This window comes from Lissotriton vulgaris, chromosome 3_1, assembly GCF_964263255.1.
Source record: "Lissotriton vulgaris chromosome 3_1, aLisVul1.2, whole genome shotgun sequence".
Taxonomy (NCBI): Eukaryota; Metazoa; Chordata; class Amphibia; order Caudata; family Salamandridae; genus Lissotriton; species Lissotriton vulgaris.
This window is the reverse complement of record NC_141689.1, coordinates 328402386-328421395: the sequence shown is the minus strand read 5'-3', so window position 1 is coordinate 328421395 and position 19010 is coordinate 328402386. Positions and strand designations below refer to the sequence as shown.

At 40.8% G+C, this 19010-nt stretch overlaps 1 protein-coding gene across 2 annotated transcripts in view; it reads left to right on the top strand.

Moving 5' to 3' along the window:
* CAPSL (calcyphosine like) overlaps nucleotides 1-18664 on the top strand; it is a 157720-nt gene extending 139056 nt beyond the window's left edge. The window contains exons 5-6 of one of the 2 annotated variants that reach the window (XM_086960527.1): nucleotides 5993-6096; nucleotides 17757-18664. In XM_086960527.1, coding sequence (XP_086816653.1) covers nucleotides 5993-6094 — 102 coding nt within the window. In that variant the 3' untranslated portion in view covers nucleotides 6095-6096; nucleotides 17757-18664. The remainder of the gene's footprint in view (nucleotides 1-5992; nucleotides 6097-17756) is intronic. The other variant, XM_086960528.1, reaches the window with a different exon arrangement.
* The last annotated feature ends 346 nt before the right edge of the window (nucleotides 18665-19010 follow it).

The following is a 19010-nucleotide window of genomic DNA, read 5'->3' as shown; positions in this document are numbered from 1 at the left end:
CACTCAACAAGAACCTACCTTTAAAGGAGGGAGGCACAGAACTTTTATTGATTTTATCTTGGTCGATAGAAACCTAATGACATTTTTATTAGGTTTTCAAATAACCCATAGCGACTATAGTGATCACAACCCCGTTTGCGCCCTATTAGGTGGAAACCTCATGAAAAAAACAACTAGTAGCAATACGGTGGGAGGCACCGCGCTACGACCTATTAATGGAGGGAGGCGTTTAAAATGGAACAAGGTGGTACCAACTGACTTTTTGGAGAAACTGAAAAAGTCTTGTGTAAAGGACTTTAATATCTGCCTTAACACCACCCCTAATAGCGAAGGTGTCCTTACAGCCTTTGATAACATCTCCCAAAATATAGGAAAAATGTTGGAGGTAAGGGGGGGGGGGGGAACCCACCTCGGATAACACCAAGTGGTTCTGTGCAAACTGCTCCAAAGCTGCAAAAGACCTGAAAAGAGCCCTCAAAATAATCCCCCAAGATAAAGCTCTGATTAGCTCACTGCGAATATCCTATAAAAAGGTGTTAAAGAAAAGAAAGTCCGAGCTGAAAAACGCATTCTGGGAGGAACTTTTAAATCCTTTGACCCTCACGAATAGCGCCAGGTTTTGGAATACTATTAACCAATCACCTCTAGAACCAGCAGGGGCTAGTGTAGTGGGGTAAAACATTACTGAGGGCGAATGGGTGAACCATTTCGTTGCAATCTTTCAGGAAAATAATGAGCAACCAGCCACTTTACATGAGAAGCTAGGGCAGGAGGCAATGGTTTTCTCAATAAGCGAACTTTTGGAAGGAATACAAAATCTCTCTAACAAAAAGGCGCACGGCCCAGATGGTATCCCCCACGATCTTTATAAATCTGACCCCACATTTTGGGCCCCTATCCTTACAGCTGTAGGAAATGCTGCCGCAGATAAAACCTGTCCAGCCTCATGGGGCCTGTCAACAATAGTCCCTGTTTTTAAAAAGGGAGATAGAAACAGCACTCTGAACTATCGACCCATCTCCCTGATAGACTCTATCGTAAAGGTCCTAGGGGGCATCATCCTGAAGAGACTGTCCGTATGGGCTGAAGAGAAAAAGATCATCTCAGACATCCAATACGGGTTTCGTAGAGGGCATTCCACCATGGCTCAGTGCCTTAACCTCTGCCTACTCCTGGGAAAATATGCCATTGCATGACGAGGTACAGTCTACATGGCCTTCATGGACCTTTCCTCAGCTTTTGACTGTGTCAACAGGGGAAGGCTGTGGCGGTCCATGGAGGCAATGGGGGTAGAGCAAGATCTTGTGAACTTCCTAAGGGACCTAAACAGGGATACTAAGGCCAACGTCGGATACACCAGGGACCTTAAGGTCACACAAAGTTTTAGCACTAGTAGGGGGGTAATGCAAGGGTGCATCCTTGCCCCCTTTCTTTTTAATCTCTATATCAACGACCTAGAGGATCATCTGGTTAAGACGGGGGCCGATTATCCATATGTGGGCCGACGAGGTTTACCCGTCTTATTATATGCCGACGACGCCGTTTTGTTAGCTCGTACCCCGAAAGGGCTCCAAACACTGTTGGATGCCTTCTATGAATTTGTTAAATCGAGACCTGCACATAAATAACACCAAATCTTACATCTTGCAGGTAGGGAAGGCAGATAGAAAACAATATCTATTTAAGGTCAATGGTATTAGGGTACCTACATGAACCACATTTTCATATCTAGGGGTACTACTAGACCAAAAATTGAACTGGGTTGCCTGCATGAACAGGAAAAGGGGGAAGTAGTTAGGGCTAACGCCGCGCTCTTCGACTTTGCAGCCAGAATGGGCAATAGACCAGTGGCAGCCATGTTGAACGTGTATAGGTCCAAGAGCATTGCCATAGCTTCCTATGGGAGCGAACTTTGGGGCTATAGAGATCATGGGAGCTTACAAATAGTAGAAAACACATTTTTAAAAAAATTACTATGTGCCCCACAGGGAACCCCTAATTTATCCATACATGAAGAGACGGGCATGCCCTATATAGGTGATACCTTATCCTTGCGTCCTCTTATGTTCTGGTTGCATTGCTGGCTTAATAAACACCTAGGACTAACACATAGCCTGCTAACAGAATCTCTTAGCCTAGACAATATGTCCAAATCCCTTGGTTGAGTTACCTCAAAGACACTTTCTGCAAAGAGGGTAGACCAGACCTTTTTTTAAATCCGGCAAGTATTACAGCCAAGGATCCTATAATGATAAGAGTCATTTATCACCCGCAAAAAGATGGATAGAGAGGGCACGGAGTTAATGAAGCCTAGTATGCGCCTCCACTATATGCTTAAAATGTCATCCGAGGTGGAGCAATACCTACTCTGGCCTATACCAGCATATGATTGTTTCCTTTTAACCAGGTTCAGGTTTAACTTGTTTCATTTTTTTCTGGCAGTCCCCAGGGGATGCTATAAGGGAATGGTGTTAGCACCCTGTGGCTGCGACCTCCAATCTCCACAGGATATGCTTCACTTTATGTTTTTTTGTAAATACTATAAATTCCCTAGAAAAATCTATTTAAAACCCATTTTAAAAAGGTTGAACATTGTACAAGCCCGTCCTGCATTGTTTTATTTATTAATGCTGAATCCAGAAATCATTCCTCATGTGGCAGGCTTTTTAAAATGTACTATGATGTATAGGAAATGTCTGGACCCGTAAGAATATTTTGGAGTTAATTCACTTGTTGCTTTGTTTCTTCATTAGTGCAAGAGCAGAACACTGCATATAACGAATTATGGGTTCCCTGCATGATGTATTTTATTTTACTTATAGCTTTTTAACTGTAGCATGGTATGCTATTTTTATTGCATTGTGAACTTTTATGGTTTTGTTTTGTCAAAAACCGAATAAAGTAATTTTGAATTTGAATTTGACTATTCCCACCCCAACAGTTAAAAATATATATATTAAAAATGTTAAACAAGTATAAAAATAAATAAATAATATTTTTTTTTTAATCAATTGTATTAAATATATGAAAAGAAAACACATAACATTAATTAAAAATTACAAATACCTACTAATATTATAAAATAATAAATATATTAAATTCATTTAAACTAGAAAATATTTCCAAACAAAAACATTCATTAATACATAAATGTATTTATTTTGTGTCCTACCCTATAACACCACACCAAGAACAACACACTTCAACATTTTAAATTAAATGTACTTCCATAATCAACATTCAATAAAACATATTTTGAATAGAAAATAAGTAATAAGCATTAATTAACTACACACACTTTAACACTATGATGTCCACAACACACACCTAAATTGAACTATAAAATAATAAAAAACAAGAAAAATGTATTTTTAAATTAAAAACTATTACTATTAACAACTAATTATGAAGTCATTAAAATGTATTTAATACCCACCCTTTACCCCTTTAAAAGTAAAAACATCAGAGAAGAAAAAACTTCCCAACATAAATATCAAATAGTTAACATTGATTAACAACTATATATTAATAATTAAACACAAATTTCTACCTATCAATTGCCCCTATAAACACCACAACACACACATAAAATGAATTACAAAATTGCCTTGATAATTATTTTATTAATTTCAATAATATCAATCAACAAATAAATATTAATAAAACATTAATAAACTACTTAACACCCTTTACCCCTATAAACTCCAAAACACACATCTAAACTTAATTACATAATTACCATAATTAATTACCAATTCATTAATTATAATTAATAAACAGCCACCTATTAATTCATCAATAAAAATTTATTACTTCACACCCTTAACACCTATAAAAACCAAAACGCACATCTAAAATTAATTACACAATTACCATCATTAATTATAAATTAAATATTTTTCTTAATTAACAAAATATGAATTAATAATAAATTGCATATTTAACATTATAACATCTCAATTGAGCAAATATTGATAAATAAAATATAATCAATTCATTTAGTATAATTAAATTACTTTCCACCCTATTTCCCTATAAACCTACAACCCGCTAGTTAACTAAAAACGTAAAATACAAATAAAAAAATTAATAACTACTAAAAATTTAACACTTATTAAAAAAAATATAAACAATTCTTATACAAAAAAACATACATTTAAAAAATATACTAAAATACATAACATAGTTATTAAAAAAAATCTGTATTTTTAACAACTATATTTTTCCAAACGATATTATTAAATTCAATATTACTTACCTTAAGTCTATATTCTTGATTACGATATTCTTTAGGCATCCCTAAAAGTCTCAATACAACTGTATCATGGCAAAATAACCTCAGAACATTTTGAGCATAATTAATATTATAGAGTATCTGCAAAGTTATACCCAGGACACTCAGTAAAGAGCTTAAATTGATAAGCTACTAAACACTTTTTCTTAAACATTAATACATTTTAAGTTTAGGTTAAAATAGATCATACTTTTATTATTTGTGAAAAATAGAAGTGGTGGCTAGACTAAGCCAACTAATGTAGGTCACCCTCCCAAGTGTATATCCTGACTGCGTGGCTTTGCTACCTCATGAGAGGCAAATCCTAAAAAACAGGCACTTGTCAATTTATTGAGCTTTCAGTATTGCCTAAATTCTGTGGATCCAGAACAGTTCAAAGTTTTCTCTGCACATCCATTGTTGCACTATAGCATTGCAGGTCCATGTCTGTTCATCATCATTCATCAGGGTGCACTTCCTTCTTCTGTGAACAATAGATGTGGCTGGTGTTTAATCAACCCACTGAAAAGGTGATGAGAGGCATGCTTGCAAGTAGTCTAAACCGTGGGCTATCACTCTGGGTGGCATTTCAACATTTAGGGCCTGATTAGGATGGCGGGTGGAGTGAAGTCCGCCCGCCACCCGACCCGTGATAGGAATGGCCGCCAGGATTGCAGCGGTCCCGCACCGCAGATTAGGATACGACCGCCACCCTGGAGGTCGCATCCTGCATTTTCTACATTGTGGCGGGCGGTGCTGTAAGCAGCACCCGCCACAATGTTGAAAATACGTGTTGTGCATTGGCATGTACAATATGACAGGCACCGCGGTGCCTGCCACCTTGTGGATGCCAGTGTTGGGGGGAACCATAGGTACTCCACAAGTGCAGGCTCCCACCCCCCTGGGGGCCCGCTACGGGCCACCGTATCTAAATCCGCATGCCTTTCCATGGTGGAGTCTCCGCGATGGAAATGCATTGAAAATGCCAAATACTAATATGGATGGCGGTGCCTGCAAGGCACCACCCCCATATTATGGGCCTTTTCCGCCTGGTAAGCAATCCTGACTATTGCCTACTGGCGGAAAGGCAGGGGGGCGGTCTTTCCGTCCGCCGTGCTACCCCCGCCATGCTAATGGGGCGGGGTAAAAGGCCATCCGGCAGGGTGTTTTGGCGGGCGGACCGCCCTGCCCCCCATGCTAATGGGCCCCTTAGTCTTTTATCGACTATGTCACTTTAGATAGAAGCCTGCATTATGCAGATGAGTACTGACTCTGCTCCTCGTGGGAACGGTCTATCCTGAAATACCAGATGAGGCCACTGCCAAAATGGAACACAATCAACCCGTCAGTAAGACCTCTGTCTAGATTGGCACAGAGTGAATAATTAGGTTGGAATGCTGGCCAGAGCGATTGCTGGAGCATTGTGTTCATGCCTTCTTCTGCACTTTTCAACTGTTTCAATTTTTGTCTCCACCTTGTTCACTACTACTAGAACCATAGTGCTGTTTTTGGTTCCCCATACACCTATTTACTTGCGCAAGGGGTTAGAATACATTATTTGTGTTGGTTTACCTAATCTGCCTCGAAACAAGGTCCTAAAGATCTCTCAGCCAATTCCAAAGCACCCTTTTCAACTGAAGGTGTTTGTAGAGCTGACATTTGTGTAATAGATCGTAACAAATGAAGATATGCTTTTCTGTTTTAATCTTTGACTTTTAGGTCACACCAGAAGAATTTACTAACTACTATGCAGGAGTCAGCGCCTCAGTAGATACCGATGTCTACTTCATCACCATGATGAAAAACGCCTGGAAACTATAACCGTATGACTCAGGGAACATGCTTTTTCTTTAAGCTTATTTAATAAGTGGCAACGGCAAATTGCTGTGCGATGCATTGATTTCTTTTGCTGGGATTTAAGATGTAGAAGTGATACTAACAGCTACTAACAACTGTTCTGGAGTGATTTAAATGCATGCCAGTGGTATTGTTATATATGTAAGGTTTACAATTATCTGTCACTCTTTGCAACAAGTGAGTGATTGTTCGACCTAATTAACATGTGTTAACAACTAACTTTCTACACCCCACAAAGCCAGTATAGGCCTGCTCAGATATTGCCTACATGTATCTTCTAGAAAAGAGGCAGTTCCCTTCTCTAATAAAAGCCCTAAGGAAATGTGGATCCACACCATTCTTTCCACACTGCTTGCGGACGATTGGTGACTTGGGTCATTTGATTGGCACAATGACTACAGAGTATTATTTCCAACCATGGTAACCGTCTGGGTGAGAAAAAAACAGTAATCAGACCTCAAAAGAGTACCATAAAAATATGAAAAAATATCAATTGATGGACAGAACGTTGAACAATGCCAAACACTCACCCCAGTACAGAGATCTGGGCCTAAATCTATTGTTTTTTTGCTCCCCATGCCCAGCCATATGCAAATCAGTCTTGACTCCGTTCCCTATGGGAACTGTCCAGCCCAAACTGCCAAGCCCGGTCCTCTCTGGAGTGGAAACAAGCATCCTAGCAACGGTTTCGGGGTTTCACCCCTCATCAGCCAGGCTAGCTTGATTCTGGTGGCATGAAGAGCATGGGAGTGCCGTCTCGTCTGGGCATACCCGTCTCACTCAGGATGACAAGTGCAAAAAGAACAATTGATGGACAGAAAGTCAAGACTGATTTGCTTCTCGCTGGGTCTGATCTGGGTTAGTGAAGTGAGCTAAAGAAAACTGATGATGGCTTGAACCCAGATCTGTGACTGGAGTTGAGTGTCTGAAAAGTTTTAGTGCTCCGGCCATCATCTCCTTGTGTTTGCCATAAAAATAAGCCTGCTTGCTTTAGAGAAAAACAACATTAAAGTTCACAAGTTCTCATTTATTAGGGCTGATTGTTATACCATATATTTCACAGTCACATATGTTTTTACACTGTAGGATTCCACCCCCGCATGTCAAAATGTGCTGTCTAAAACTGACCAAAAGAAAGATATCTGTGTTCAAGGACCTTGTACAGCCATAATACAATAACTACTCTTACTGTATTTGTAGGCAGTCCTGAATTCGGTTAAAACCGACTCTGCTCAACAGTACCCTACCGGATGAAAATCAGCTGACCCGGTTTAAACCGAGTGTCACTGATTTTCTGAGTTGTTGCGCCTTTTGGCCACTTGATGGCGCAAAAGCATTAGAAACCATTGGCCTACCTTTGTTGGCCCGGCCCGAAGGTGTCAGCGGAACTGAGGTGTAATTGGCCCGAGGGACAGAGCAACATATTAGGCCCCCCTGCCTGGCTCACATGGGGGGGGGGGGAGAGGAGCTGTTGTCTGCCGTATGTTTTACTGCCGCCGCACCCGAGTACTTCACAGGTCTTTAAAAAGACCATTTACTTAATGAGGATACCTTTGAAATCGCTTGGAAGCACAAGCTAATTGTTGTAAGCGCTGTGTAGTGATTAGATGGCCAGTCGTAGGTTATGGCTAGCTGAATTCTAATCCTGGCTCCTCGACAATGTGTGATCCTGGCCTTTGCCTCGTGCTGCACTCGAGATCATAAGGCAGAGAAGTGCTGTACAAGTGATGTCAAAAAAAGGTATTAATAGGGTGTACCTGTCTGCGGGAGATGTGGGCTTTCCTTGCTGTCCCAGCAGAGAGGCCTCCTCCTGCCCCATACCGTCTGCCATGGCCCTGCCCATCAGTACAATCCTCAGTGTGGAGCGGCTTCGGGGAGATTTGGACCCTCAGTGCACATTGGCAGCTCTGGGCATCTCTCACTGCTCCCAGCACTGCCTTCTCTGCGTGCATCTCTGCTCCCCCCTCCCACCAGGGACTGCCCCCAAAACACGGCGAGCAGCTGCGCTGGTCTAGGGGTGTCCCATTGTTGATGGATTCACACCAGGAGCGCACGCAGGTGGGAGATGTCAGAGAGCGCACAGAGGCTGGGTCTGGGAGTCAAAGATTAATTCACCACCGCGAGGGTAGTTGTGAAAAGTGCAATAATGTGCTCTCCTTCCCCCCACCCCGAAACAAAACTTCTAAAATATGTACGAATTAGAGTGTTTTTATAAATAATATTTTATTGTGTAATTAGAATGCCAACTCTTCCTTGGATAACTGGTCTCATTAAAAAAGTTCAACGCTTTTTCAATGGCTTTTTTCATAGAATTTGGGACTACCAGTCATAAACCATTGCATTTCCGAGGAAGAGCTCTCGCCGCTCATCTGGAATGCGGTTTGGTTGACATGGTCTTGAGCAAGGGTTGTTCCTTTTCTAGTAGTTAACAAAAGTCTAAGACAAAAAGTTCTTATTGCGCCCCCAGCCACTGGGGTAGCACCAAGTAAACACAATAGGGGCAAGCGGTCCAAAACAAGGGGCTTTTGTCCACTGAGTGTCCCGAGAGCTGTGGAGAGACCGGAGGGCCACAAATCGGCGCTTTTGGCCCTTCAATGTATGGCCTTTCTAGCATCACTCAGTAACCTGAAACCTTAGGGGTAGGTTCAAGACACGAAAACAAATAAACAATCCAAATTTCTGGCTCAGTGAATCTGAGGCGGTAGCAAGAGGGCAAGGCCGAGTGCGACCCAACCACGCCACTTTGTCTGACCCACCTCCCTGTCTCAGTTAGTGTAACAGGAAAATGGCATTCAGTTAAGAGTTGTGGGCACGTAATTAAATCGGAGAACAAAACGACCTTGTGTGTGGAATGTCTCTCCAGATTTTGATTTGCGACAGAGTGATTAGAACGGCCCTTGCCCTGCTCGAAAGTAGCACGTGGGTGTTCATTATGAATGTATTTATGTTTAACGGGGCTCACGACCCTCTTCCCACTTGTGCCAATAAACTGCAGCGTGTCTGCCTTTTGTCCCAGCCACACGCTATGCATGCACACATGCCATGTGTATGTTCATACTTGTACCACCCGTTTTTGGCGTTCAGGCGGTAAGTGTAGACAGGACACATCTCCTAGGCGTCACATACTAGAGTTTTACGTTAAAAAGGCATTTGAAGTTCGTTATCTCCGTCTTCTTCATTTTTGCAACATATATATATATGTATGTGTATATATATATATATATATATATATTCACTGAAAAAGCCATAGGTTTCAGGCCTTATATAGTTAGGAATTAGCATATAAAAAAACCTTTGAAATTCACTGAAAAAAACATAGGTTGCAGGCCTTATATAGTTAGGAATTAGCATTTAAAAAACCAATGAAATTGCTCCTATATAGTTAGTTGTACTAACTATATTTCGCGCACCTGCAATCCACTGCTGATGATGTCACATATTAGATCATTCATGACATGGTCAGTGACATCACTGATGACATCACTGATGACATCATCCAGTGAATGTGGTTTGCATCGTTATTTAAATATGCATTATATATATAGCAATTTGCATTGAAGAATGAGTGGATATATATAAATAAATATTTGGATGGAGGATTTAGTAGCAGTGTAATTGACTGTTTACTTGACCAATTTATAGTGTCTCACTAAATATAGTGGATAGTGACTAAACTGTGTGAATATCTGTGTCAGTTGTTTCTACAGTTGGTTACTAGCTATGTGAAAGTCTATATTAGTTATTGATTAGTTAACTGAGTATTTGTATGGGAGTGTGAAAGTGTGTGTGGTTCGGTGTGGGGTGTGTGACTGTCCAAAGATGTGTGAATAGTTGATTCAGTAGATATATGAAGTTAAAAGTACATGCTCTAACAGTTTGGGTGAGTGAATCTCTTTTTGGGTGTGGTGATGAGCAAATATATTTTTCAATGGTACATGGCAGTGTATGTGTCAGTTGTTGTATATAAATAAGTATACATAAGACTCAATGATTGTGTGAGTGACTGTATGGATAACTGTATACTTGTAATAATGATTTTAAAATTCACTAAGTATGACTTACTATCTAAATGAATAGATGAAGTGGTGTTTGTATAAGTGTTTTGCTAAGTAAATATGTAAGTATGATCCATTGTTTGCATAAGTGAGTAGGGTGACTTCATATGTGAATAGGATGTGTGCTGTTGTTTAATGTCGATATAGGTGTATAAGTATTTTTGATAGTGTTCTATTGTTCATTGACAGTAAGCATGGGCGGAAAATCCGTTTCGCTCGCGGATTTTGCGGATTTTCGGTAAATTCGCAATCCGCGAGATTCGCGAATCTCCCGCAAAATCCGCAAATCCGCGAGCAGCGGATTTTATGGCTTGCTCGCACTGTTCGCGTGAGTTCGCGGCTTCCCAGTACAACTTCGCGCCCCGCGAATAAGCGCAAAATTGCAGAAATATGATCTTGGCAAAACTGAAACTACTTACCAGGTTCAAAAGTTCAGGCTCATCATTAGTAGCCATTTCCTGTAGTGCTTCCTGAGGGGCCCCTCCAGAGTTCAGTTGCCAGTTGCAACTATTATGTGACCCTGCTCTGAACCTCAGAATAGTTACACATATGCCACAAAGGTCCTGAATTACAGCTAAGGGAGACAAGCAGGAGCCAGGCTGGAAGTTCAAATCCATTAATCAGCCCCTAATTCATTATTGTCAGTTGGGGCAGGGCAGGTGTTGTAACTAATTTTGCAACAATGAAAGCACTTAGCAAGTGCAAAAGATCACTAATCAGGAAGCACTAAGGAAGCAGGTGCCAGCTAAAAAAATATTCTGTGACACATTAATCAGCCCCAAATTAATTCAGGTCACTTGAGGCAGGGAAGGTGTGCTTGCGTTGCCACAATAATGTACACTGACTGGACAACCAGAGGGTGCTGTGATGAAACAGAGGGTGGCATGGGTGGGCCAGAGGGTGACATGAGTAGTCAGAGAGTGGCAGTGGTGACAGAGAGTGGCAGTGATGAAGAAGAGTGTCCCAAACAGGCTGGACACGTAGAAACAACAAGTTCGCGAAACTTGCGACCCGACAGGTAAGTTCGCGTTTTGCGAAATTGTACAAAACCCTCGCAAACTGGCAGAAACCCGCGCGAACACAAAAAAAAAATTCGCAAATTCGCGAGAATTCACAGATTTTGCGGATTGCGAGTTCGCAAATCCGCAAAATTCGCGAACGCGAGATTCGCAAAATTCGCCCATGCTTAATTGACAGCATGTATGAGTGAATCTACAGGTAAGTGATTAGATGTGTGTATACATCTATGAATCACTGAGTGAATTTTTAGATACTTGTATTGCTGTGACAATGGATTCAAATATGATACTCTGTATTTTACAAAGAGTGATGAAATTTTTTAATAGTGTATGAAAAGGTGTAAGATTGTCACGTGGATGATGTCATCAGTGATGTCATCAGTGATGTCATTTGAAATGTCATCAGTGATGTCACTGACCATGTCATGAATGATCTAATATGTGACATCATCAGCAGTGGATTGCGGGTGCGCGAAATATAGTTAGTACAACTAACTATATAGGAGCAATTTCATTGGTTTTTTAAATGCTAATTCCTAATTATATAAGGCCTGAAACCTATGGTTTTTTCAGTGAATTTGTAAGGTTTTTTATATGCTAATTCCTAACTATATAAGGCCTGAAACCTAATTGTACTGTGGCCACCAGCAAACATCACCTCGGTTGTCTAGAGAACAACATTTGCTCTTTTTTTATTGGAGTGTCAACTATTAACTTTTATATTACTGAATTTCGTGATCTTTCACTTACCTTTTTTAATATTTTTTAAATACAACAAAATTCAATCTAATCTTACACACTCAGGGGGACAATGCAGTGACAAACGTATGTACAGAAAATGTGTGTGTGTGTGTCTATATATAGGGAAAGGTGTTGGCCTAACGGCTGGAGCTGTTGATCTCAACTCTGGGAAACCGGGTTCGAGTCTCGGCAATGACGCTGAACATCCTGTGATTCTGGGCTAATCACTTAATCTCCCTGTGCCTAAAAAAATGAATGTGCCCTCATGTAATGCAACTGGGCGCTCTGATACCCGATTCTGGATCAAGTTTGCGCTATATAAAACTCTGTAAAAAAAAAAAACACCCGCTCCCTGTCCCATCATAACACAAAGGCCGGCTGCAAAGTGCCCCCATTACAAACGACGCCACTTTGATATTTTATTTGCAGGTGGCACCAGGGTCTGGGGTGGTGAAGCAAAGCGGAAAGGCCAACACAAGACGCTTACACCTTGACCCATCTGCGCGATCCTTATCTCAGGCCTCAACTGCTTCTGAGCTCAGGTAACAGAGGTTGAGGGAGGGGACAGCAGGCTGAGGATGTCTCTTTAAAAATAAAAATACAAAAATGGACAAAGAACCTGCGCGAAATTAACCGGCACATCCTCGGATTGCAGACCAATAGCTTGTTGGCCCGGGTATGCAGGGAAACTGTTGACCGTAGAAATGACAGCAGCATTCATACCAACCAGCACTTGCACCAAACTACCACACCACCATCCCACCTACTCTCATACCCGCAGCATTCCCGCACTCCAACACAGACCACCACATCCACCTCTTCACAAGCACCTTTGTGCCAGTCATTTATTTATACGTGTCTGTTGGAGGAACGTACTGCAGCACAGTAGGCATCAGACCAATGCTTTTACCCTTAGAATTGGTAGTTAAGCATCTTCTGTAGGGCCTCTGTTGAGGGATTCCTTGACTAGGTGTAGCATAGATGGTTGCACTAAATGTCTTCCAGAAACAAGCAATAATAAAAGCAAAGTGCTCCATAAACACCGGTAAAAGACTGTTTCAGTTGTTTTGTAAGGCGCGAAAACGAGTAACCACTGAAAAGCACGGTTTTTTTGAGGTATTGAAATCACTGGAAAACACTGAAAAACACCACCAGAATTTACCAAAAATAGAAACTGAAAACAGGAAAGCCTATGTATTTGGTTCATAATGCGCCTGTCTTGCTTTATGATTCACACTGTAGTGTTTCATTGTGCTGTAGATATCAATTAGTTGAGTTGTGTAATTCCTGACACATTCAATGTTAATTTGGCAGTCCAACCGTGCATGAAGTATACGATGAAAGAGTGCCTCCAATGAAGAGAATGACTCCTTAAATGTGGTAAATTTAAGGGAAAACACATAAAATGTCTATTATTCATACAAAAGGGTGGCATGAGAAAGAAAGAAAGAAAGAAAAACTTAAAACCAAGTGTAAATAATATAATTAAAATAGCACTAATTGACATCAGAATATCAGTGTCTGTTTTAGCCTTTGGGGGTAAAATTACAAGTTCTATGTGAACGCTCACATGTGAAGCAATTCCTTAGACTTGGTATCCTCTTCCCCTAAATTATGACGTTTTGCAGCATTCACTTTCGACATATCAACAAAATAAACTACCACCATTACGGAAGGACAATTAATTGAGGGACGACTTATCTAAAAAATCTAAACCAAAAAAAGTTACAATACTAGAGAGGATAAGCCATTTCATTTCGATATACCCTTTATGATCACTTGCAACTAGAATAGTGGTTTGGTTTTGGTCCTTCACAACTCTTCTTAAAAGTACGTTTTAAGCATATTTTCATTTATCAAGAAAAAGGCAAGTGCTGATGTAACTTCTGTCCTATGTGGAGTGCTGGCTCCTGTGTACTGACTGCTTTTAAATAATTGTTTTAATTGGTATATCTGAAATTGTTAAATGCTTTTAACTTACCAAATGCTTTTAAACTAACATTTATCTGAATTCACTGAGGTAATTTTCATTAATGCTGCTTGCTGAAGTACACAGCTTAAAATGCTACTCGCTTTGATTCTGCACTTTGCGCTTTACCAGAGGCATAATACTTAATCCAATACACGCTGCACTTTAGTTCTGTTCATTTGCTGGAGGCGTATTTATTTTGTGTTCATCAGTGTTTGGGGCATTTCATTCTTTACACTGACTCGAACAGAGCACCGTTTTTACTCTGACTCGTGGGGTCACTATGGGGCGCCATCTTGGATCGGTGAGCGGTCTAAGGGTTGTAAGACCTTCTCCCAATCATCTTTAAAAGGAGACCCATGCTGTGAACACATGCAGCGGGCACACCAAAAGCAAGCCTGTCTGCGCCCGTTCACACCTGACCATGTCTGTTTTCCCTCCACCCAGGGGAGCCACCTCACAAGGGAGGCACTCTTATCCCTGAACCAGGGTCCTTGCACTCTCACCTCATTGCATCACCCTATAGTCGAGAGTACCATGGAATTTTTGTGCAAGTCCTGCGGCTTCTCCACCAAGGTACTAGGGGACGCTCCTGTAAGACTGGGGGACCTTTTCACTTACGCCGTCTGTGGTATGTTATGGGTCAGTGGCTGGAGAGCTTGCCTTATCAACTGCAGGTCACTCCACAAACACTCCTCTGACATAATGTTCCTGTTATCTAATAATATATGGCTTAAAGATAGTTCCAACCTGGACCTTGCCTTGATCATCCCCCCCATGATATCTTCAGTGCAAACCGGGACGGTGGAAAGATTGGAGGCGATGTTGTCGTCATTTTTAGGGATACCTCCACACCTCTACACTTGGCCAGATTGGCAATATTGTGTGCCTCATCTTTTGCATCAAACCTACCGCCATATTGTCCGCTGGTGTGCTAATCTAAAATCCCCTTGATTGCCCCAATAGCTGCCTCCCACAGCTATGCAATTCCATTGCCTATCTATCCCTGCAATTCACCAATCTCACAGTTTTGGTTGATTTTAACCTGCACGTAGATGCCCCTAATTGCCCCCATCTGTAGACTTCACTACCCCTGAAGTGATTAGAAGTATCTTTCTTCTCACATGACCTCTGCACTAGGCCATCTAACTTTTTTAATGAAATGATCCAAAAACTCTACTCCGCCTTCCAGGGATCTGCTGGCACTATTAACACAGCGACGCTGCCCTCTAGTCACTAACCCGTTTTCTCCGAATTCTGTACTTGTTCGATAGAGGACTCTCTTGGGTGACTATTAAAATGCAAATCAGGTTCCCCTGAGGACCCAAGCCCCCTCATATTCTTAGCTCGCTGCACACTCAATTAATCCTTATCTTAATATGATCTGGAATGCCTCATTGACATCCGGCCTTTTCCCCTCCTTATGGAAACAGGCATGCCTGCTACACCTCCTAAAAAAAGCCAATGCAAACCCGAGTGTTCTCAGCAACTGTAGGCCCTTCTCCTTATTGCCTGCCCTCTCTAAGATCCTGGAGAAGCTGGTGAACCTCCAACTATCATCCGTCATTGAGGCAAACATTCTGCTTCATGATACTCAGTTGGCTTCTGTGCTGGAAACAGCACAGAGACTTACTTACTGGAAGTGCTGGATTTTGTCAGAGAAAATGTAGACTGGCTCCTCAGCCATGGTGGTTTTGTCAGATCTATCAGCAGCATTCAACACAGTGGCACATCCCAAAGGCTAAGTATACTTAGAGTTAAAGGCACAGCTTTATACCGGTTCATATCTTTTTATGAAGAGTATTCCCAGCGCGTTCTTCTGCACCCTTTTTCCTCCTCTTCCAAACCCTTTCTCTGTGGGGTACAGCAGGGTTCTGCACTTAGCCTGCTGCTCTTCAATCTCTACCGAGCTCCTTAGGCCACCCTTGTTGTATCCTGGGGAGTGAAGGTAGTTTCCTATGCAGATGATGCACAACTACTGTTCTCGTTCCGAGAACATTCAGCGGCGACCTTTCTCAAATTTAACACCATCGCTGCTAGTGATATTTTCCTCCTGTGCTGGGATTTTCAAAAGTCCATAGACCATGACGAGCTGGGCTTGTCATCAGCCTGGTAGGAGGCTACTTCATGACGAGCCAGCTCGTCATGAGCCTGGAAGGGGTTAAAAACTGTCCAAAAGACATTGTAAAATTGACGGATTCACAGTTTTACATACTAAACAGAGATAAACCGAGGTTATTTTCTTCAGCCAAACTGAATACACCCGCGGTTCTAGTCTCATCAGCCAAAAACTCTGGGGATCCTGTTTGACTCTGATCTTTCTTTCGCCTCCTAGATTAGGCAACTCTCATCGATCTGCTTCTTGAAACTACGATCAGTTAGGAAACTGGTACCTTTACTTCCAGCTCAGACCCGAAAAACAGTAATCCACGCTCTTGTGACATCACTTGGATTACACAAACAGTTTGCTTATGGGATTACCTGTCTACCTGATCCATAGGCTTCAGATCATAAAGAATGCCGTGGCTAGGCTGGTTCGTCGGTTCCTTTTCGCTATCCTATCTCGCCGCATCTGAGACTGCTTCACTGTCTTCCTGTAGCAAAAAGTATCAAGTTTAAGGCACTGACTGTGGCTTTTGCAGCCTTGGCAGAAAGGGCCCTTGCTGCCTGAGAAACAGAATCAGCCTGTACCAGCATAAAAGATCATTGAGATCTAACCATCGCTGACTTATGCACGTCCCCAGGTTCTCCACATTCCGAAAGGGATGTAGATGCTTTGCAGTACCGACTGCGAAATTCTGGAACTACCTGCCGACCAAAATCCAAATGACCGAATCTGAGCATCCTTTCAGGAAAGAGCCTCTTCGATCAAAACTAGATTTGAATGCCCAGCCCTGTACTCAGTCTCTGCTTTGAGGGCCGGGACACTTCTTTGAAGCAGCAAAGCGCTTTACAAATCCCAGTGTTTGAATGATTGAAGTGAATGTCTCAAGAAACTTTCCCTTTTAAAAACACACTTCTCGTTTCATTTCTTTTTTCACTTTAAACCCTGGTGTTGGTGAGTTTCTTTTCTGTTTTTAATTTTAATTTTAATATGTTTGAAGGCAAAGAATACATGTGGGTGAAATATTAAAACTTTTGCTTGTTGTTTTTAGTGGGGAGCATTTTGTTCTTTCTTGTCGGTATGAAATGGAAATGGTACTGCAGAAAAAGTTACAAGTCAGTTATCAAATCAATATTATATTCCTATTGTAATTAGGCAATTGAAATTAAGGCCGAAGTATAAGTTTGTAATTATAATGCAATCCTGACCTAAAATTAGATTTGAGTCCTACATTAAGTGAGATTCTGATCAGCTTCTATGAATAAAATTGTGACACAGTCCTAAAACTGAGATTACAGTCCAAGTGTTAGTTGTAATCCAGTACTAGAAGTGATTTTGGAATCCAGTTTTATGAATAATATTGTAATACATATTTAAAATCACACTTGCAATTACGTCCTATGCAAAAGCTTAGAAATGAAGTCGTAGGAGTCTGTTGACTCCCAGGTTTTATATTTCATAACCCAGCGGCTTTGGCAATTCCATTATATTGGAAATTTTTAAAAACAGAAATTTGTTAACTTCCACATTTGGGGAACACAAACAAGTATTTCTTTACACTTCTATTTTCAAAATGGTTGGGTGTTGAGTTTTCTCACACTTTTGGATTCTTAGCATGAATAGATGTACTATATGAATGCACAGAAGTGGTACGCCCATTTCATATTCGTCACTATTTGTTTTAATCATTGAGTGTTTTTCACGAATGTCTAACTAAAGTTTTTTTTCCTTGTTTTAGGTTACGAAAGATGAATTCCTAAATTACTATTCTGGAGTGAGTGCTTCTATCGATAGTGATGCCTATTTCATTCTGATGATGAACAGTGCCTGGAAATTGTGATCTTGTTTTGTTACAGAACTCTTACCTTTTTATCTTCTACTGCAGTTGTTTTGCCTTTTTGTGGAATGTAAACTGCTAGAGGAAAATAGTGTGCTCTCGAAAGCTGGACTGGACATTAAATAACTGTATGCTAAACGAAAAAAATGACTTTTAAAACCTAAATTACTTTCTGACTAAAACATTTAGAGTGTCTTTTTCTGAAATGTATTTCAAGAAATTCACATATTTTTTCTTTGATGACTTCTTGCAGGAATATACTTTACTTGATGCCTTACCACCATTCATGGGAAAGTGTTAACTTTTAAAAGAAACACATTCTGTGCAACATTTCTGTTTTTATTTAACTTTTTGGTCTGTTTCATTCTCTAATGCCTCTAATTTCTTTTGGAATAAATACATGTAGGTGTTCTATATAGGTGTTTGCTATCCATAATTGGATTATCATGAACCTGCTGAGGAGTATTCCTAGATCAGTGTTTATTTAAAAAAAATACACCAGGAAAAGAACTTAAAACATATTGCCTCATTTCACTTCCAATGTTGAAATCCGTATGTATCCTTTCAGTTATGAGAGTTATAGATAATTAAGATTTGTCAATTTTGAATAAGAGTTCTGCAGTAAATTAACATTTGAAATGCATCTGTTATTCTAATACAGATTACACAGCAAAATACAGACTCAATCATGAAGTGCCGAATGATGGGATGTAGACTTTGTTGTATATAGCAATATTTGTGCATGTGGCAGAAACATTCATGTGAAAGTGGTATTTTACTGCAAAAATAAATTATTTTTATAATGAAAACTCTATGAACTAGTGTGTTTATAGTATGTTTAGAAATAGATGACAAGGTGTAAAGATGAGCTAGTTACCAGTGGCCGGACATAGATGCCTCCTGCCCCTCCCCACACAACTCCCTGAGGCATGGAGCAAATCTGAATGGGCCTTACTCTGCCTCTTGGACCTCACCTTGAGACCCGTGCTTAAATAAATTCCTGGAGCAGGATGGTGATCGAGTGAATTAGGATTCTCACCTCCTATGCTGCATGAATGAGGCTGCACAGAAGGAAACTCTTTTAATCAGAATATTTTTTTCCCAGGTGCGAGAAGTGGGCAGGTGAAAACATAATCATGCACTTCCCTGTAGAAG